The following is a 16,168-nucleotide window of genomic DNA, read 5'->3' as shown; positions in this document are numbered from 1 at the left end:
TTAAATAAATAAAATAAATAATAATAATATTTTTTAATGTTTTCAAATTATACTTTTTCAAATTCGAACTTTTTTATAAATTTATTTTTGAATTTTTTTCAAATTTTTTTTTAATGTTTTTACAAAATTTCTTTTTGAAAATCGAAAATTATGTTTGAAACTATTTTTAAAATTTTTTAAAATTTTTTTAATTATTTATTTATATATTTATTAGAATCCTAAATTTCACATTCCAAAAATTTTATCTCACCATTCAACTCTAAACCCTAAGTCTAGATTAGTCAACCTTAGTGGTATAAGTGTCTTTTATCTTTCATTAAAAGTAAGGATAAAAATAGTTAGTGTAAACATGAAAAAATGGTACTATGAATGTGGTATTTGTGGCAGTTTCTCTTATTTTTGCCTCTATATGCTATAATCGAGTAAAATCTACTCCAACCCACCTCTATTTCTTCTCCTAAAATTGAGATTGTTATTTTTGCCTCTATATTTAGAGAAAAAATAGCAATCCTCTATAATAGAGATACATTTTTTTATTTACAAAATAGTCCTTTAACTTTTTGTGATTATAACCAAAAGACATATTTATGTAGAAATACAATTTTTAACACATAAAACACACAGTTATTTGTTTTGATAATAATTTTAATTTTTACAATTATACTTGAAATAACAAAGAATATTATAATTTTATTGAAAGTCACTGTTTTTATTAAACAAATGATATTTAAAATTATATATTTAAACAAAAATGATTAATAATAAATTAATTATTAAAAGTTGCACATAAATATTACATAGATAACAAAATAAGTTGAACATAAATCCAATTAATACAACATAGTGAAACAACTTAATATTCCGGTAAATTATTTCCGGATCCACAAATATCATTAAAATATTATCCAAACGAATGAGAAAAGATAAAGAAGCTCATTTCTCACTTCAGAATGTATTAATTGATCATTTATGGGAAAAGTATAGTAATATTGATAATTAGATAATGTCTACTTTTTTTATTGTTTAATGTTTTTTCTGTACTGAAATGTTTAGTTTAAATAATATTGCAATTTTATGAAAAAAATCAAAAATTTAAATGAATGGGTAATTTTTAACATTCAAAAGTAAAATGTAATAATTGTATAAGAAAAAAAAGAATATTTTAAAAATATTTTTTTAGAAGAAAAAATAAGAGAATACGTTGGAGAATAATTTATCTCTATTTTAAAAAAAAAATAGGAAAATACATTGGAGATAGTGTTAGGACCTGAAGTCACCACACTAAACCCTCCATCTTTCTTTCTCGGTTTAGCCTTCTTAACACGAGGCGGAGAAAGATTCGAGGACGGAGTCTTTTTCTTCTTTCGGCTGAAGAAACAGAATAACCTACGAAACATGGACATCGTAAAGCCAAAACGAGGTCAGATGTTAAGCTTTTGTCCTTCTTTTGGATATATTTAACGAATATATGACGATAGAAATATGATCCTTTTAGATATAGATATCTCTAAATATCCGTTGACATTTCGTATGTAAAAAGCTTACGATGTGCTCTTAACCTATATATTTCTTTAAGATAATACACGAAATTGCAGAATAATTTTCCATATACGTTTAAGAAAAATGTAAAGAAAAAAATGATTAACTCTCTTTGACTATATTATCCGAAATATTTTAAGCTAATTGTGTTACTCATTAATATGAAACCTCCATTGACAGTCATAAAGGAAGACGAGTTACCGGTCATAAAAAAAACTTCTTTATATGAGAATGTGACAAACAATAATTGTCTGAGCAGTGGTAATATCAATCTACTAGCAGGAAAATGGAAATTTTCTTGTTTGATACCGTTTCAAGAAAACCAAACATGTGATGCCAAAAAAAAAAAACCAAACACATAAATATATATGTTCAGTCCTCAAATGAGATCCCAAGTCATAGATTTCATAAATGGAAACTGAAAATCTATAGAAACAATCAAGCACTAGAGATTTCTGGATTAAATATTTTATTAGACATGTCATGTGTGCAACAACGAGACTTGAGAATTAGTAGACATTCTCTCTTTGAATAAATATTCGAATGTTATTACGAAAATTAGAAAGCGCGTGACTTGTCCAGTCTATACACATCAGTATATGCTGGAAATGTTGGAAAGATTCTAAACTATATACCTGATCAACAGTGAAGTGGACTCTAAATCTCGAATTATCTGATCAGATAGTATTGAAAGTGTGTTTGGGAAAGACTGAAAGTATACCTGGCTTGCGCAGAATTATAGAATGCCGACTCGGTAAGGCTTGCGAACTGGGGCCTTGGGATTTCATTAAACTGTTGTATATGCGATTCAGTTCCAGAAACAAGGGATCATGTGTTTCTACGCTGCAAAATCAGTGAACAGATATGGGACATGATTCTTCGAAGGTTGTATACACACTCATGCTTCATTACTTGGACATCTTTTATTGAATGGTTATCTCTCAAAGACTCCACTACCCCATTGATTCTCAAAAGACTTGTTGCTCATGCAACTATCTGTGAGATTGATGAAGAATGATATGAGAATGATGATGGTTAAGTGTTTAGGTGACTGGAACAGAAAATGGGAGAGATTATGAGTGAGTGGTTGAGAAAGTGTATCTGAGACAGTAACAAGTTTCAAGTGAGATTAGGAGAGTTTGGGAGTATGAGAGTGGAGTCTAGGCTTGTGGGAAACAAGAAAATAAAGAGAATATGAAGTAACAAGAGAGTAATGAAGAAGAATTATTCATTCAACTTAAAGTTTACAATCAGATAGAACAATGCCATATAGAGGCAAGTTCACATATTAAACTGATACTAAAACAAAGTTTTACTAAACAAATAATATTGTAAGGTTTCTGATGAGGACAAAGAGGATAGAGCCAAGATAGACATGACGAGAGGGAGTGAGAGTGACAGGAGAGAGAAGCTCAGTCTTCTTAAGTTGAAAGTAACATGAGTAAGGTGCATTCTTCAAGGTTGAATAGTGACAAGTTTGGTTGCTTCTCCAAACTCCCATGTGACTTCTTCTTGTCCAATTTTGATCAGAATTAAGCCTTTTCATCCAAAATTAGTTTATTTGAAGCTTCAACATGTTGGGGGATATTGAATTCAGTTTTCCACAGTTCAGTTGTCCATGATTTAAGTGTCCACAAATTGTTGTTCAAGATTTGGATGTTTGATGTAGTGGAAGCTTATTGGGATAGAACTAGAGATCCGTTGATTTTGAGAATACCTGGAATACTAGATTATTACAAATATCTTATTTAGTCTAAGAATGCCTAAAATCAATGTTTTCTTAAATTCGTTGAGAACACCTATGTTCTAGCAGAAATCAAGGAATAAAGAGAAATCTCTTAACTTTTATTAATCAAATCATAAACTGAATACAAACTTAAGACTAGACAGCTATATATTAAAACACCATAAAATCCTAAAATAATAAAAAATAATTATCTAAATAATTAATAAACTAAATAATAAATATTTGGAAATATTCCAAATATTTAACTACATCATTCTCTCCAGATTGGTACTGTGGTCGTCAATTATTTTTTTTTTCTCTTCCATTGATGAAACTTAGCATCCTTGATCTTCACATAAACAAACAAAAGGCATATATAGAACAAATTATTTTTGTCAATGTATCCAATCTTCGTTGTTGAACGTTTTGTCTCCACAAACCAGTCACCAACAAGACACGTAACCACTTGACTCTTTGATTTGATGCCATCCACCACCACGTGATTTGCTTGAATTAGAGCATAATTTTTCATACTTATCACAACCGCACTATCTTGTATGGAATTGGTTGAGTTGGAGTTATGGACGCCTTCATGCACGACGACGTCTTGCGGACCAGGGGCGGATCCACGGTAGAGTGGGGTGTGGCACGTGCCACACACTAAACAATATATCACTTTTGCACTTACTGAACTAATTGATGTTATCAGCTCTTTTGGTTATGAGACTCACAGCAGTGCTCCACGCTTCACGTATTCGACCCCTGGCATATTATTTTCTGTTTTCTTTTGGAAATTAGGCTAAAGATAAATAATTGATAAATAACGTAGTATTTTAGTTTAATTCAAATTTCGAGGGCAAGACCAGAGACAAAACTAATACTAACACAACAATTTTATTCTATACATTTTTTTTATTTTAATCACTTTTCATAAATATATATTCTTTTTTAATTGTGTTGCAAATTTTTTTATGAGTGTTTTCCTTTTCTTTTAGTATATATTTTTTCTAAGAAAAACATTGTGCGCTTTATTTTGTTTTATTTATTTAGTATTTATTAATTATAATACTTAGATTAAACTAACAGCTATATTTAATAAGCGTTTGTAATGAAACTATATGTGTAATATATAATTTTCTTTTAACATTACTCAAAATAAATACTTAATATTATAAAATGCTTATTTTATGTTAATAATATTTAATTTAAATAATGCATTAAATAAGACGCAATAATTAATGGTTAATGTCATTTATTTTAAATTTATTATATAACAAATCATTACACAAAAACAATTATTATTATATAATTTATTAATTAAATTAAATTAAATATTTTGTAAAATATAATATATATAGTGCCCCATGTTAATTTATTTTCTAAATCCGCCACTGCTTACGGTACTTTATATTTGGTGACGTGTGCATAGTCATCATCATAAGTATCGTAAACCGGATCACCAGTAATCTCTACGTAAACAGTTTCTTCAATTTGAAAGAATAAATTAGCCATGATTCCAGGAACGAGTTTTGATTAAGAAACCCAAAAATATGGCTCTGATATCACCTGAGAAATTTCTAGGGATAAAACTAGAGATCCGTTGATTCTGAGAATACCTGGAAACTAGAATATTACAAATATTTTATTTAGTGTAAGAATACCTAAGATCAATGTCTTCTTAAAATCGTTGAGAACACCTATGTTCTATGCCGAAATCAAGGAATAAAGAGAAATCTCTTAACTTGTTAGAAATATGAGAGAAGTGTTGCTGTGAAAGTTGTGTCTTTCTCATTAGCTCTCACTATCAATATATAGTGGAGGTTCATACAAAGATTTACAGCAAATGAGAGAATCTACACATTTAACACATATTGACTACATTCATTACAAAGATACAGACTTGGTCAAAGCTCATAAATGCTCCGGTTGAATGAGTCTTCATCTTGACTAGTCTTGGACGAATGTAGACGGACCGGAGACGGGTGTAGACGGACCGGATAGTCGGGTCGGATGTAAACCTCCTTGATAGTTAATGGCAATCCACATATCCATACAATAGATTTATAACACTCCCCCTTAGATGCCATAACCATATCGGGCTTGTAATGTTCTAACGTTGCCTCATTAAAACCTCTCCCGGAATACCCAAAACCCAATGTGGTAAAAAGGGAAACCAAGGAAAGGAAAAAGAGTACAACACACATTACTCCCCCTGATTTGGACATCACTGAAGGTCCTTGAGTCTTCGCATGCCAATCTGCTGCGTGAGCTTCCTGAATGTGCTGGTGGGAAGTGACTTGGTGAAGAGGTAGGCTGAGTTCTCACTTGACCGGATTTGAGTGATGCTGACCTCCTTGGCTTTCTGCAACTCATGTGTGAAGAAGAACTTGGGTAGTACATGTTTGGTTCGGTCACCTTTGATATACCCATCTTTGAGTTGAGCAATGCAGGCTGCATTATCCTCATATATGATGGTCGGACCATTGTCCTCGACCATTCCACTATCTGATCGGATGTGTTGAGTCATATACCTCAACCATACACACTCACGACTTGCCTCATGCATGGCTAAGATTTCTGAGTGATTAGATGATGTGGCTGCTATAGTTTGTTTCATGGAACACCATGATATTGCAGTACCACCATAAGTAAACACATATCCGGTTTGGGACCGAGCATGGTGTGGATCAGATAAGTAGCCTGCATCAGCAAAGCCTACTAAACCATCTTTGGTTTCATTGGTATAAAATAGACCCAAATCCTTAGTTCCTTGAAGGTAACGTAGGATATGTTTAATTCCATTCCAGTACCTTTGGGTCGGACATGAACTAAAATGGGCTAGGAGGTTCACGGCAAAACATATATCTGGTCTAGTGTGGCTAGCCAAATATAGTAACGCTCCTATGGCACTGAGGTAAGGCACTTCAGGACCCAGGACATTCTCATCATCCTCCTTTGGACGGAATGGGTCAGTGTCCACTCCAAGGGACCTCACGACCATTGGGCTGGTCAATGGGTGAGCCTGGTCCATGTTAAATCTCTTGAGTACCTTTTCTGTATATGCCTTTTGATGCACAAGGATTCCTCCTTTTATGTACTCAAGTTGTAATCCCAAACAGACTTTAGTTTTACCTAGGTCTTTCATTTCAAACTCTTTCTTGAGATATTCAACTGTTTGGGCGATTTCCCCAAGGGTTCCAATAATGTTCAAATCATCAACATACACTGCTATGATAACAAATCCTTTGTTTTCAAACTTCTTTATAAAGATACATGGACTGATAGGGTCGTTCTTATAGCCAACTTTGGCAAGGTATTCGCTTAAGCGGTTATACCACATTCGACCACTTTGCTTAAGTCCATATAAGGATTTGTTCAGCCTTATGCAGTGTTCTTCTCGAGAACCTTTATTAGCTTTAAGCTCAATACCCTCTGGTAATCTCATATATATTTCGTTATCCAGTGGACCATAAAGGTATGCGGTTACAACATCCATTAACCGCATATCCAAATTTTCTTTGATGGCCAGACTTATTAAAAATCGAAATGTAGTTGCATCCACCACAGGGGAGTATGTCTCCTCATAATCAATGCCTTGTATTTGTGAGAATCCTTGTGCTACAAACCGTGATTTGTATCTTACAATTTCACCATGTTCATTTCTCTTCCTCACAAATACCCACTTATATCCCACTGGTTTAACATTATAAGGTGTCTGGATAATCGATCCAAAGACATTCCTTTTCTTAAATGATTCTAACTCCACGTTTATGGCTTCTTTCTATTTGAGCCAATCTGATCTTTGAGTGCACTCTAGTATAGACGTGGGTTCATGATCCTCATCTAAGTCCATCATATCAAGGGCTACTTGGTATGAAAATATATCATTGATGTCGACATCTTTCCGGTTCCATCTTGTCCCAGACATTAAATAATTAATTGAAATCTCATCATTATCAATTCCTTTAGTACCATGAGGCTCGGCGTCCCGAGTCCCATTGGTTGGTACCTTAGGCATGGCCATTTCGGCCTTGTCTGGACAATCTATGACCTCGGTTTCTTTTGCACCTTTCTTTAGTTTCCGAGGTCTTTTATCTTTGGAACCAATTGGTCTACCACGCTTAAGTCGTGTTTTAGACTCTGTAGCCACTTGATTGTGTCCATCATGGACATCAATACTTATTGGTGCATTACAAGCTGGTATATAGGACTTAGTTACTCTTTTCGGGTCAGCAAAGGAATCAGGCAATTGATTAACTAGCTTTTGCATATGAATTATTTTCTAGACTTCTAAATCACATGATTGACTCCGAGGATCTTGCCATGATAAGGATGTTTGATTCCATACAATTTCTTTGCCCAACTTGTTATTTTCTCCCCCTGAGATTACCAGCTTGTCCAGCCGACCTCTTCACCAAATCATTGCCCTCTTGCACATTCAGGAAGTTCACGCAACAAGATTGGCACGCGTAGACTCAAAGACCTTCAGTGATGTCCAAATCAGGGGGAGTAATGTGTGTTGTACTCTTTTTCCTTTCTCTGGTTTCCCTTTTTACCACATTGGGTTTTGGGTTTTCCGGGAGAGGTTTTAATGAGGCAACATTATCATATTACAAGCCCGATATGGTTATGGCATCCAAGGAGGAGCGTTATAAAACCATTGAGTGGATGGCCCATAACCAAGTACATAACCAAGTATAAGACAAGTCCAAACAAGTACAAGTAGAAGTCCATAGAGGTTTACATCCAACCCATCTACATTCCATCCAAGACTAGCCCACATGGAGACCCATTCAACATTTGCCATTATGAGCTTTGACCAAGTCTTTATGTAGAATATCTTGTAACCAATATGGTCAATGTGTATTCAATGTGTAGATCTTCTTCCTTTGTAAACTCTTGTATAAACCACTATATATATGTGGTGATAGCTAATGAGAAATACACATCATTCTTCACAAATCTTCTCTCAAATCTTAACACGTTAAACCACTCTGAGGCAATGATTTCATAACACGTTATCAGCACGATTGTGCTCTCCACCTGAGAAAGCTCTCTCCGCCGGCGTTCCCCTTTCCGGCCAGCTCCTCCGGTGCTCAGCCTTTGCTTCACCGGCGCTCAGCCTTCTCTCCACCAGGCCACCTCTCTCTCTCCGCCGGAAAACTCCTCTCTCTCTCAATGGCCAACTCTCAGCCTCTCTCTCACGGTGGTCCTCTCAGATTCTTGTGGTGAAAAAGGTAAACAAATCAAAACCTTAAAATCTAAAGAACACCATTATATCTGAAAGAAATCTAGGATCTATATGAATCCATAACTTATAAACAATCTAAGGATTTAAAATATTAATCTTGTTTCTATGATCCATATGATCCATATGAAACTTGATTCTAAAATTATTTTGAATCCATAAAACTTAAAATTCTCTAAAGGTTCTATGTTTCTCTAAAAACTTATAAACTTATTAAAATACCTAAAGATCTATATGAATCTTGTTTATAAAAACTTATGAATCATAAAATTATTAGAGAAAGCTTAAACATTTTGATTCAATCCTTTTGTTTGGCCATTTTACCAGATGTGATAAACATAAGTGTATAATCTGCCCAAAACAAAACTCCATCAAGTCCTTGCTGTGCCATTTTCGGCCAGATCCCCTAAAAATCAGTCAACCCATCAACAAAATCGAAATTAAATTCATTCATTGCATATCCTTGACTGTTAATATTTGTTTTGTAACTGTCAAAGTTTTAAAAACCTTTTATGATTTTTATAAATGCATAATCGATTTTTATAAATGCTTGTTTGATTTTATTAAATGCATATCTTTGACTGAAAATTATTTCTAAAGTTTTATAAGCCATAGTCTTGTTTTAGAATTGATTTTTATAAATGCATAATCGATTTTTATAAATGCTTGTTTTAAAATGCATCATGGACAAGACAAATAAATTTTATAATGTTCAAGATATTTGTAAACCAAAGTAGATTTTCAAAATCGGTTAAAACTTGGTTTATAATTTCGAATAAAGCAAATGTACTAAATTTTAAATGGAAACCGATTTTGTCTAACTATATGCAAACAGTGTGAATCATTTAGATGCAAACAACATGAACCACTTCAGACGCACTAGTATCATCATTGCTAAAGCTATGCGAACATGTATGTTTGGTTTCAATTATGTGATACCTATGTCCAGTTTTAACAATATGATAGTTGGATGCATGCAAAGGTCGGTTCATGGATGATTCAAGTTCGATCTAATGATTTACTAAATGATGCTATCAGGTATGCAAATGATCAGTACATAATTTAATCACAGAATCAGGTTCAAGGATGAAACTAGATCAAGTTTTATTTTAACTAGCAAACTTTGTGATCAAAATTCAGTATGAGATAAAATCGGTTCATGGTTGGTTTAATTAACAACAATATGATCAAATGATTTCAAACAGATTTTATTCTACCTTATGACATATCAATTTTAAAACAAGACTATGGCTTATAAAACTTTAGAAATAATTTTCAGTCAAAGATATGCATTTAATAAAATCAAACAAGCATTTATAAAATCGATTATGCATTTATAAAAATCATAAAAGGTTTTTAAAACTTTGACAGTTACAAAATAAATATTAACAGTCAAGAATATGCAATGAATGAATTTAATTTCAATTTTATTGATGGGTTGACTGATTTTTAGGGGATCTGGCCGAAAATGGCACATCAAGGTTTTGATGGAGTTTTGTTTTGGCCAGATTATACACTTATATTTATCACATCTGGTAAAATGGCCAAACAAAAGAATTGAATCAAAAGGTTTAAGCTTTCTCTAATAATTTTATGATTCATAAGTTTTTATAAACAAGATTCATATAGATCTTTAGGTATTTTAATAAGTTTATAAGTTTTTAGAGAAACATAGAACCTTTAGAGAATTTTAAGTTTTATGGATTCAAAATAATTTTAGAATCAAGTTTCATATGGATCATATGGATCATAGAAACAAGATTAATATTTTAAATCCATAGATTGTTTATAAAGTATGGATTCATATAGATCCTAGATTTCTTTCAGATATAATGGTGTTCTTTAGATTTCAAGGTTTTGATTTGTTTACCTTTTTCACCACAAGAATCTGAGAGGACCACCGTGAGAGAGAGGCTGAGAGTTGGCCGGAATTTGAGAGAGAGAGGAGTTTTCCGGCGGAGAGAGAGAGGTGGCCTGGTGGAGAGAAGGCTGAGCGCCGGTGGAGCAAAGGCTGAGCACCGGAGGAGCTGGCCGGAAAGGGGAACGCCGGCGGAGAGAGCTTTCTCAGGTGGAGAGCACAATCGTGCTGATAACGTGTTAGAAATATGAGAGAAGTGTTGCTGTGAAAGTTGTGTCTTTCTCATTAGCTCTCACTATCAATATATAGTGGAGGTTCATACAAAGGTTTACAGCAAAGGAGAGAATCTACACATTTAATACATATTGACTACATTCATTACAAAGATACAGACTTGGTCAAAGCTCATAAATGCTCTGGTTGAATGAGTCTTCATCTTGACTAGTCTTGGACGAATGTAGACGGACCAGAGACGGGTGTAGACGGACCGGATAGTCGGGTCGGATGTAAACCTCCGTGATGGTTAATGGCAATCCACATATCCATACAATGGATTTATAACATAACTTTTATTAATTAAATCATAAACTGAATACAAACTTAAGCCTAGACAATATATAAAAACACCATAAAACCCTAAAATAATGAAAATAATTATCTTAGTAATTAATAAACTAAATCATAATCACTGTCCATGATTCAACTTCAAAAATGGGTCATTGGCTTCTTTTGATGAACTCTCCTTTAATCTTGAATTAACTCCTTTCTTCTGGTTATTTTCTTTTTAATTTCAACACTCCCCCTTAAACTTGACCATAGGAGATCTTTGGGTAAGCTTGGAACCGATATTACTTGCCTCATTAAAAACCTAATTATAAGAAAAGAGTACAAGCAATCCAGCTAGGGTTTTCCTTCTTTATTGGCAAGGAAAGGACGCCACTTCCTTCCTTGTTTCACACACAATCATGTTCCTCTTGAACCTTCTTCTTATTTCACAGCTTTTCTCCCCCTTACTTCTTGCTTGTTGCCTTCTTCATGGACTAAGATCAAAATTTGTCTTCAATAATGGAGAACTGGCTTCAAATTTAATACCCCTACTCAAGCTTGACCTGAAACTGAGAGTATATGGGTATATGGTCAAGCTTGAAGTTGAGAGCCAATGATTGCCAACACCTTGAGACCACAGCCCTCTTGGCTTGAATTGTTGCCTTTCTCTCTTGAGGAACCTCATGTTCACCCTCGTGGCTTCAGGTAAGAGCTCTTGAGCAATCTCTCCACAGCTCCAATCTTCCTCTCTACTATCTTGGGAGTTAATGAACACAATCAGTGTTTAAAGTGTTGTTGGGAAGTGGGCAATTTCTCCATGGTCAGAAATATACTTCAGTAGGCTCTGAACACATGGGCATTTTGCTCTTATTTTTAAGAGGCACAGCTTATCAAGGAACCTGAGCTCAGTTCTTTGAGCCTCCAGCCCATGAGGCTTAGTGAAAATGTTTGGGCTTGAGGTGGGGATTGAGTATCCAACACCTCTCCTTGGTGTGACCTTCCTTCTTGCAATGGTCATACTTCAAGCCCCTCATGTTCTCTTTCTTGTAATAGACCTTGTTGGCAAGAGAAAAACTTTCAGCCTCATTTGCTAGTGTGGGACCTTTCTTAGGTTCAAAGAGGCAGTGTGACCCTTGTTCTTTTTGTATCTGAGAGCACACTTCATCAAGGCTGGGCAGCTTGTCTGACCTCAAAATATGTTTCATCAGATCATTGAAGGTTGGATTGAGTAAGCAGCAGCCCCAACACCTTGTTTTACTCCCTTCTATCAATGAGAGTTTTTGGATCAATGATAGCTGGCCTAAGCATGTCAAGCTTAGCCCATAAGGACATGAACTTTCAAAAGTGCTCAGTGAACTCCATTTCTTCTTGGCAGAGGTTATTGATGGCTTTCTTGACTTCATACACCCTGCTGAGGTTTAATGAGTTCCCATACATCTTACGGAGAGTATCTCACAGCTCCTTTGCATTCTCACAGTAAGAGTAAGCCTCCAAAATGGTTGCTTCCAGTGAGCTTTGAAGGATGAACAACACTATGTGGTCTTCTTGCTGCCATTTGTCTCCAACTTCAGGTTTGGAGCCAGTTTGCTTCAGAGCATCATGAGAACTGGCTTGTTTTGGAGCTTCTTGTATACAATGAGTCCACAAGTCTTTTCCTCCAAAGGCTGTCTTCACAAGCCTGGACCAGAGAATTAGTTTGGAACCTTGAGCATCACAGGAATCATCATAGCTTTAGAGTTTTTCATCTTGGAAGAGCTATGGACAACTAGGTAAAAGAATGTGCTTAAGTATCTTCAAAGAGAAATGGTTGAATGGATGACTCTCTGAACTTTTTGAACTTGCTGGATGGTTCTGGAGGTTCAGAGACTTGAATACACCTTGTCTTGAGAGCTGGTCGTAGGTTCTTCCTTCTTGGAGAGCCTTTGGACTGCTGGACAAAAGGTTGTACCAAACTGGTTTGAAGATGAACTGGGAGTAGCTTGTATTTGCCGAAGCATAATGAGGTTGAAGAGATTTTCAGCTTGATACCATGTGAGATTGATGAAGAATGGTGAAAATGATGATGGTTAAGTGTTTAGGTGACTGGAACAAAGAATGGGAGAGATTATGAGTGAATGGCTGAAAGAGCGTATATGAGACAATAATGAGTTTCAAGTGAGATTAAAAGAGTTTGGGAGTATGAGAGATGAGTCTAGGCTCGTGGAAAACAAGAGAATAGAGAGAATATGAAGTAACAAGACAGTTATATATAGTGAGATTAAAGTTTACAATATGATGCAACAATGTTATATATAGGCAAGCTCACATATTAAACTAATACTAAAACATGATTTTACTAAACAAATAATATTGAAGGGTTTTTGACAAGGATAAAGAGGATAGAGCCAAGGTAGGCACGACCTGAGGGAGTGAGAGTGATAGGAGAGAGAGGCTCAGTCTTCTTAGGTTGAAAGTGACATGAGTACGGTGCATTTTATGGTTGGACAGTGACAAGTCTGGTTGCTTCTTCATGCTCCTCATGTGACTTCTTTTTGTCCAATTATGACCAGAATTAAAACTTTACATCCAAGGAACTTTGGATTCAGCTATCCACATTTCAGCTGTCCACGATTCATTGTCCATGATTCACGTGTCCACGATTTGTTTTACAAAATTTGATTGTCCATGATTCAGCTTCAATATTGGATCATTGGTTTCTCTTGATGAACTCTCCTTTAATCTTGAACTAACTCCTTTCGTTTGGTTATTTTCTTCTCCATTTCAACGCTATCTACAACTTTTGGCCAGAACAGAATAAATGGCTGCATGACATGATCTCGTCAACACCTCCAACTACTTACAAGCTCACTGACTGTAACATCAGAGACACAATCTTGGGGAAACAACAAAACAAGAAGAGTTTCAAAACACTTATGCGTCAGCGTTGTTATAGTTAAGAAATGGATAAAAAGTCTTATTTTCATATGGATTTCATTTTGTTTTTATTTTTTTTTACCAAAGTACACCCCATCTTAATTTCAATTTTTGTAAAGTACATATCTTCCGCATATTTATATGAAATCAACATTTTTGGCAAAAAAAATATACCAGGCTTTTTAATATGTACAGTAAAAACTCTATAAATAATAATGTTGAGACTATGGTATTTTATTAATTTATAGAATTATTAATTTATAAGTAGTTTTTTTTTTAAATATAGTTTTACCTAAAATAAGAAAATGTTTAATTTTTAGTTTATATGCATTTATTACTATTATGAAATTAATATTTATATTAATTTTATTATATTTCTGGTGCATATAAAATATGTTTCATAGAATTTAAATACAGTTTTAGATATAATTTTACTATATCTCATCAAATATATTTCTAAATATTGATGAAATGTTGATATAGTGAACGTTTACAATCGGCTAATAAGGAAAAAGAGAGTTAATTAACATTTGAAATTTCAAAATTCACATGATTTGTTTTACAGATCTATACATTCATTTCCACTAACACAAAAACCTTGCGTACGTAAACAAACATTACGATTACATGAACAAGAAACCATTACATATACACAACAACGAATCACTTTAACCACCACAACCGCCGCAACCTCCACAACCGCCACCGTCACCACAAAGACAGCCTTTGCCGCGGCTAAAAGCCCTGCTTGTGGTAGTCTTTGTACCTGACGACATCACACGAAGTCCTCCATCCTTCTTTCCCGTCTTACCCTTTTTCACATCTCCCGGCGACTGAGAAGACGACGACGACGAAGGCTTTTTCTTCTTGCAGCCGAGGAAACAGCATAACATAACTAAGCAAAAACACTCAGTCACGGCACGATTCTTGAAAATTTTGTCTTTTGTTGGATAGTAGTGATACAAACATAATTAAATGTCCTTTTATATAAACACATATGTAACTCAATATTCGTTGACTTTATGTGTATATATATGTAAGCTTACGAAACATTCATGGTCTATTTATTTTTAAACAATACAAGAAATTGCAGAAGAAATTTCAATGCTGATAGTGAATGTAACCGTTATCTCTTTCAGGTTCAAAGGAGACCAGCTCACAACTGTAGAAAGTTGAATTACTCTCTTTGGGACGTTGACTATATCATCCAAAATATTTATATCCAGTAACCATAAAACAATATGTGGAAGTAGAAGTCGGACCAAGCAACGCTTGTCTCGTGTTAAGACTGGAGAGATTGACATTTTAGATTATTAGTTGAAGCTATCGATCATACGTGACCATATTCTTACATAGTTTTTCAAACAATGAGACTTCTAATGCTCGTTTTCTGTCAAGAGTGTTCGGTTTTTAGCGCATGCATTAGGCACAGGAATGCTAAAAGAGTCAAGAAGCAGATCCAAGGACAACGCATAGTCTCTTTGAGATACAATGTAACAAAGAATAGTGCAGTTATTACGGAAACCCTGAAAACGTATGGAAGAACAATGCTAAACCTCCAATTCTTGAGTCTTTGTTATGTAGAAGTGGTACCATTTTAGGTAGGGGCAAGATCAAGAATTCGATCTAATCTCAAGGCGGCAATGAAGCTTTTTTAAAACAGGGTTTGAAATGCTATTTGTAGCTTTGTGAAGCTTCTAAAACGAGCTTGTCCATGAACTGGTACTTCTTGTCATATCGCCATTCAGGATTACTCTGCATTGCCCATGATTAAGAGAGAAACGTCAATACCTCTTAAGATATATCTGATGAAAGAGAGTGATGTTAGGATGAACTATCTTGAGGGGTTGGTTACAGAAATCAAACCTTGAGACTAAGAGCAACACGATCTGCAAATCGTTTCACAGAATCTGGTGCACTTTGGGGAAGTGTTGTAGTAATTCTATCGAGCTCCTCGTTCTGTGTCTTGGCAGTTACTCGATCAGGACCACTGTAGTGATCAACAATGTCTTTCATAAGGGGTGCTTGCTTCATCGCTTCATCAATTGCTTCCTGCAAAAAAAAAGCGAGAAAATCAAGAAGGTCAAATGAAGTAAGAACAATATTTTGCATGAACACAAAAGAGTCACAAAATTGAACAGTTTTACCTGCCATTCTTCCTGATCCTTGATTCCTTCTCAAGCCACTATGAACGGCTTCACCTTCTCAAGGCAATCACGAAGAGGCATTGGTGGCTTTTCATCAATGTCAGGATTCGATCCAAAGTGAGGCATCAAATATTCTGGCTCACACTCAATCTACAAGAGAGAGAGACATAATCATATTCTTTACTCACTAT

General features: G+C 34.7%; 1 protein-coding gene across 9 annotated transcripts in view; it reads right to left on the bottom strand.

The window, feature by feature from the left end:
* Nucleotides 1-16,168, bottom strand: part of LOC103868417 (retrovirus-related Pol polyprotein from transposon TNT 1-94) — a 31,762-nt gene that overhangs the window by 15,197 nt on the left and 397 nt on the right. For 2 of the 9 annotated variants that reach the window (XR_004458094.1, XR_004458093.1), the window contains exon 2: nucleotides 2,261-16,127. Coding sequence is in view for 1 of the 9 variants with exons in the window: in XM_033291348.1 (XP_033147239.1) it covers nucleotides 5,490-6,770 (1,281 nt within the window). In the remaining 8 variants the exon portion in view is untranslated. Of the gene's footprint in view, nucleotides 1-84; nucleotides 16,128-16,168 lie in introns of those variants that run through there. The other 7 variants (XR_004458091.1, XR_004458090.1, XR_004458088.1 and 4 more) reach the window with 7 other exon arrangements.

The sequence above is a fragment of the Brassica rapa genome, chromosome A05 (assembly GCF_000309985.2).
Source record: "Brassica rapa cultivar Chiifu-401-42 chromosome A05, CAAS_Brap_v3.01, whole genome shotgun sequence".
Classification (NCBI taxonomy): domain Eukaryota; kingdom Viridiplantae; phylum Streptophyta; class Magnoliopsida; order Brassicales; family Brassicaceae; genus Brassica; species Brassica rapa.
Note: the sequence above shows the minus strand (reverse complement) of the source record. Positions and strands in the feature narration are given on the sequence as shown.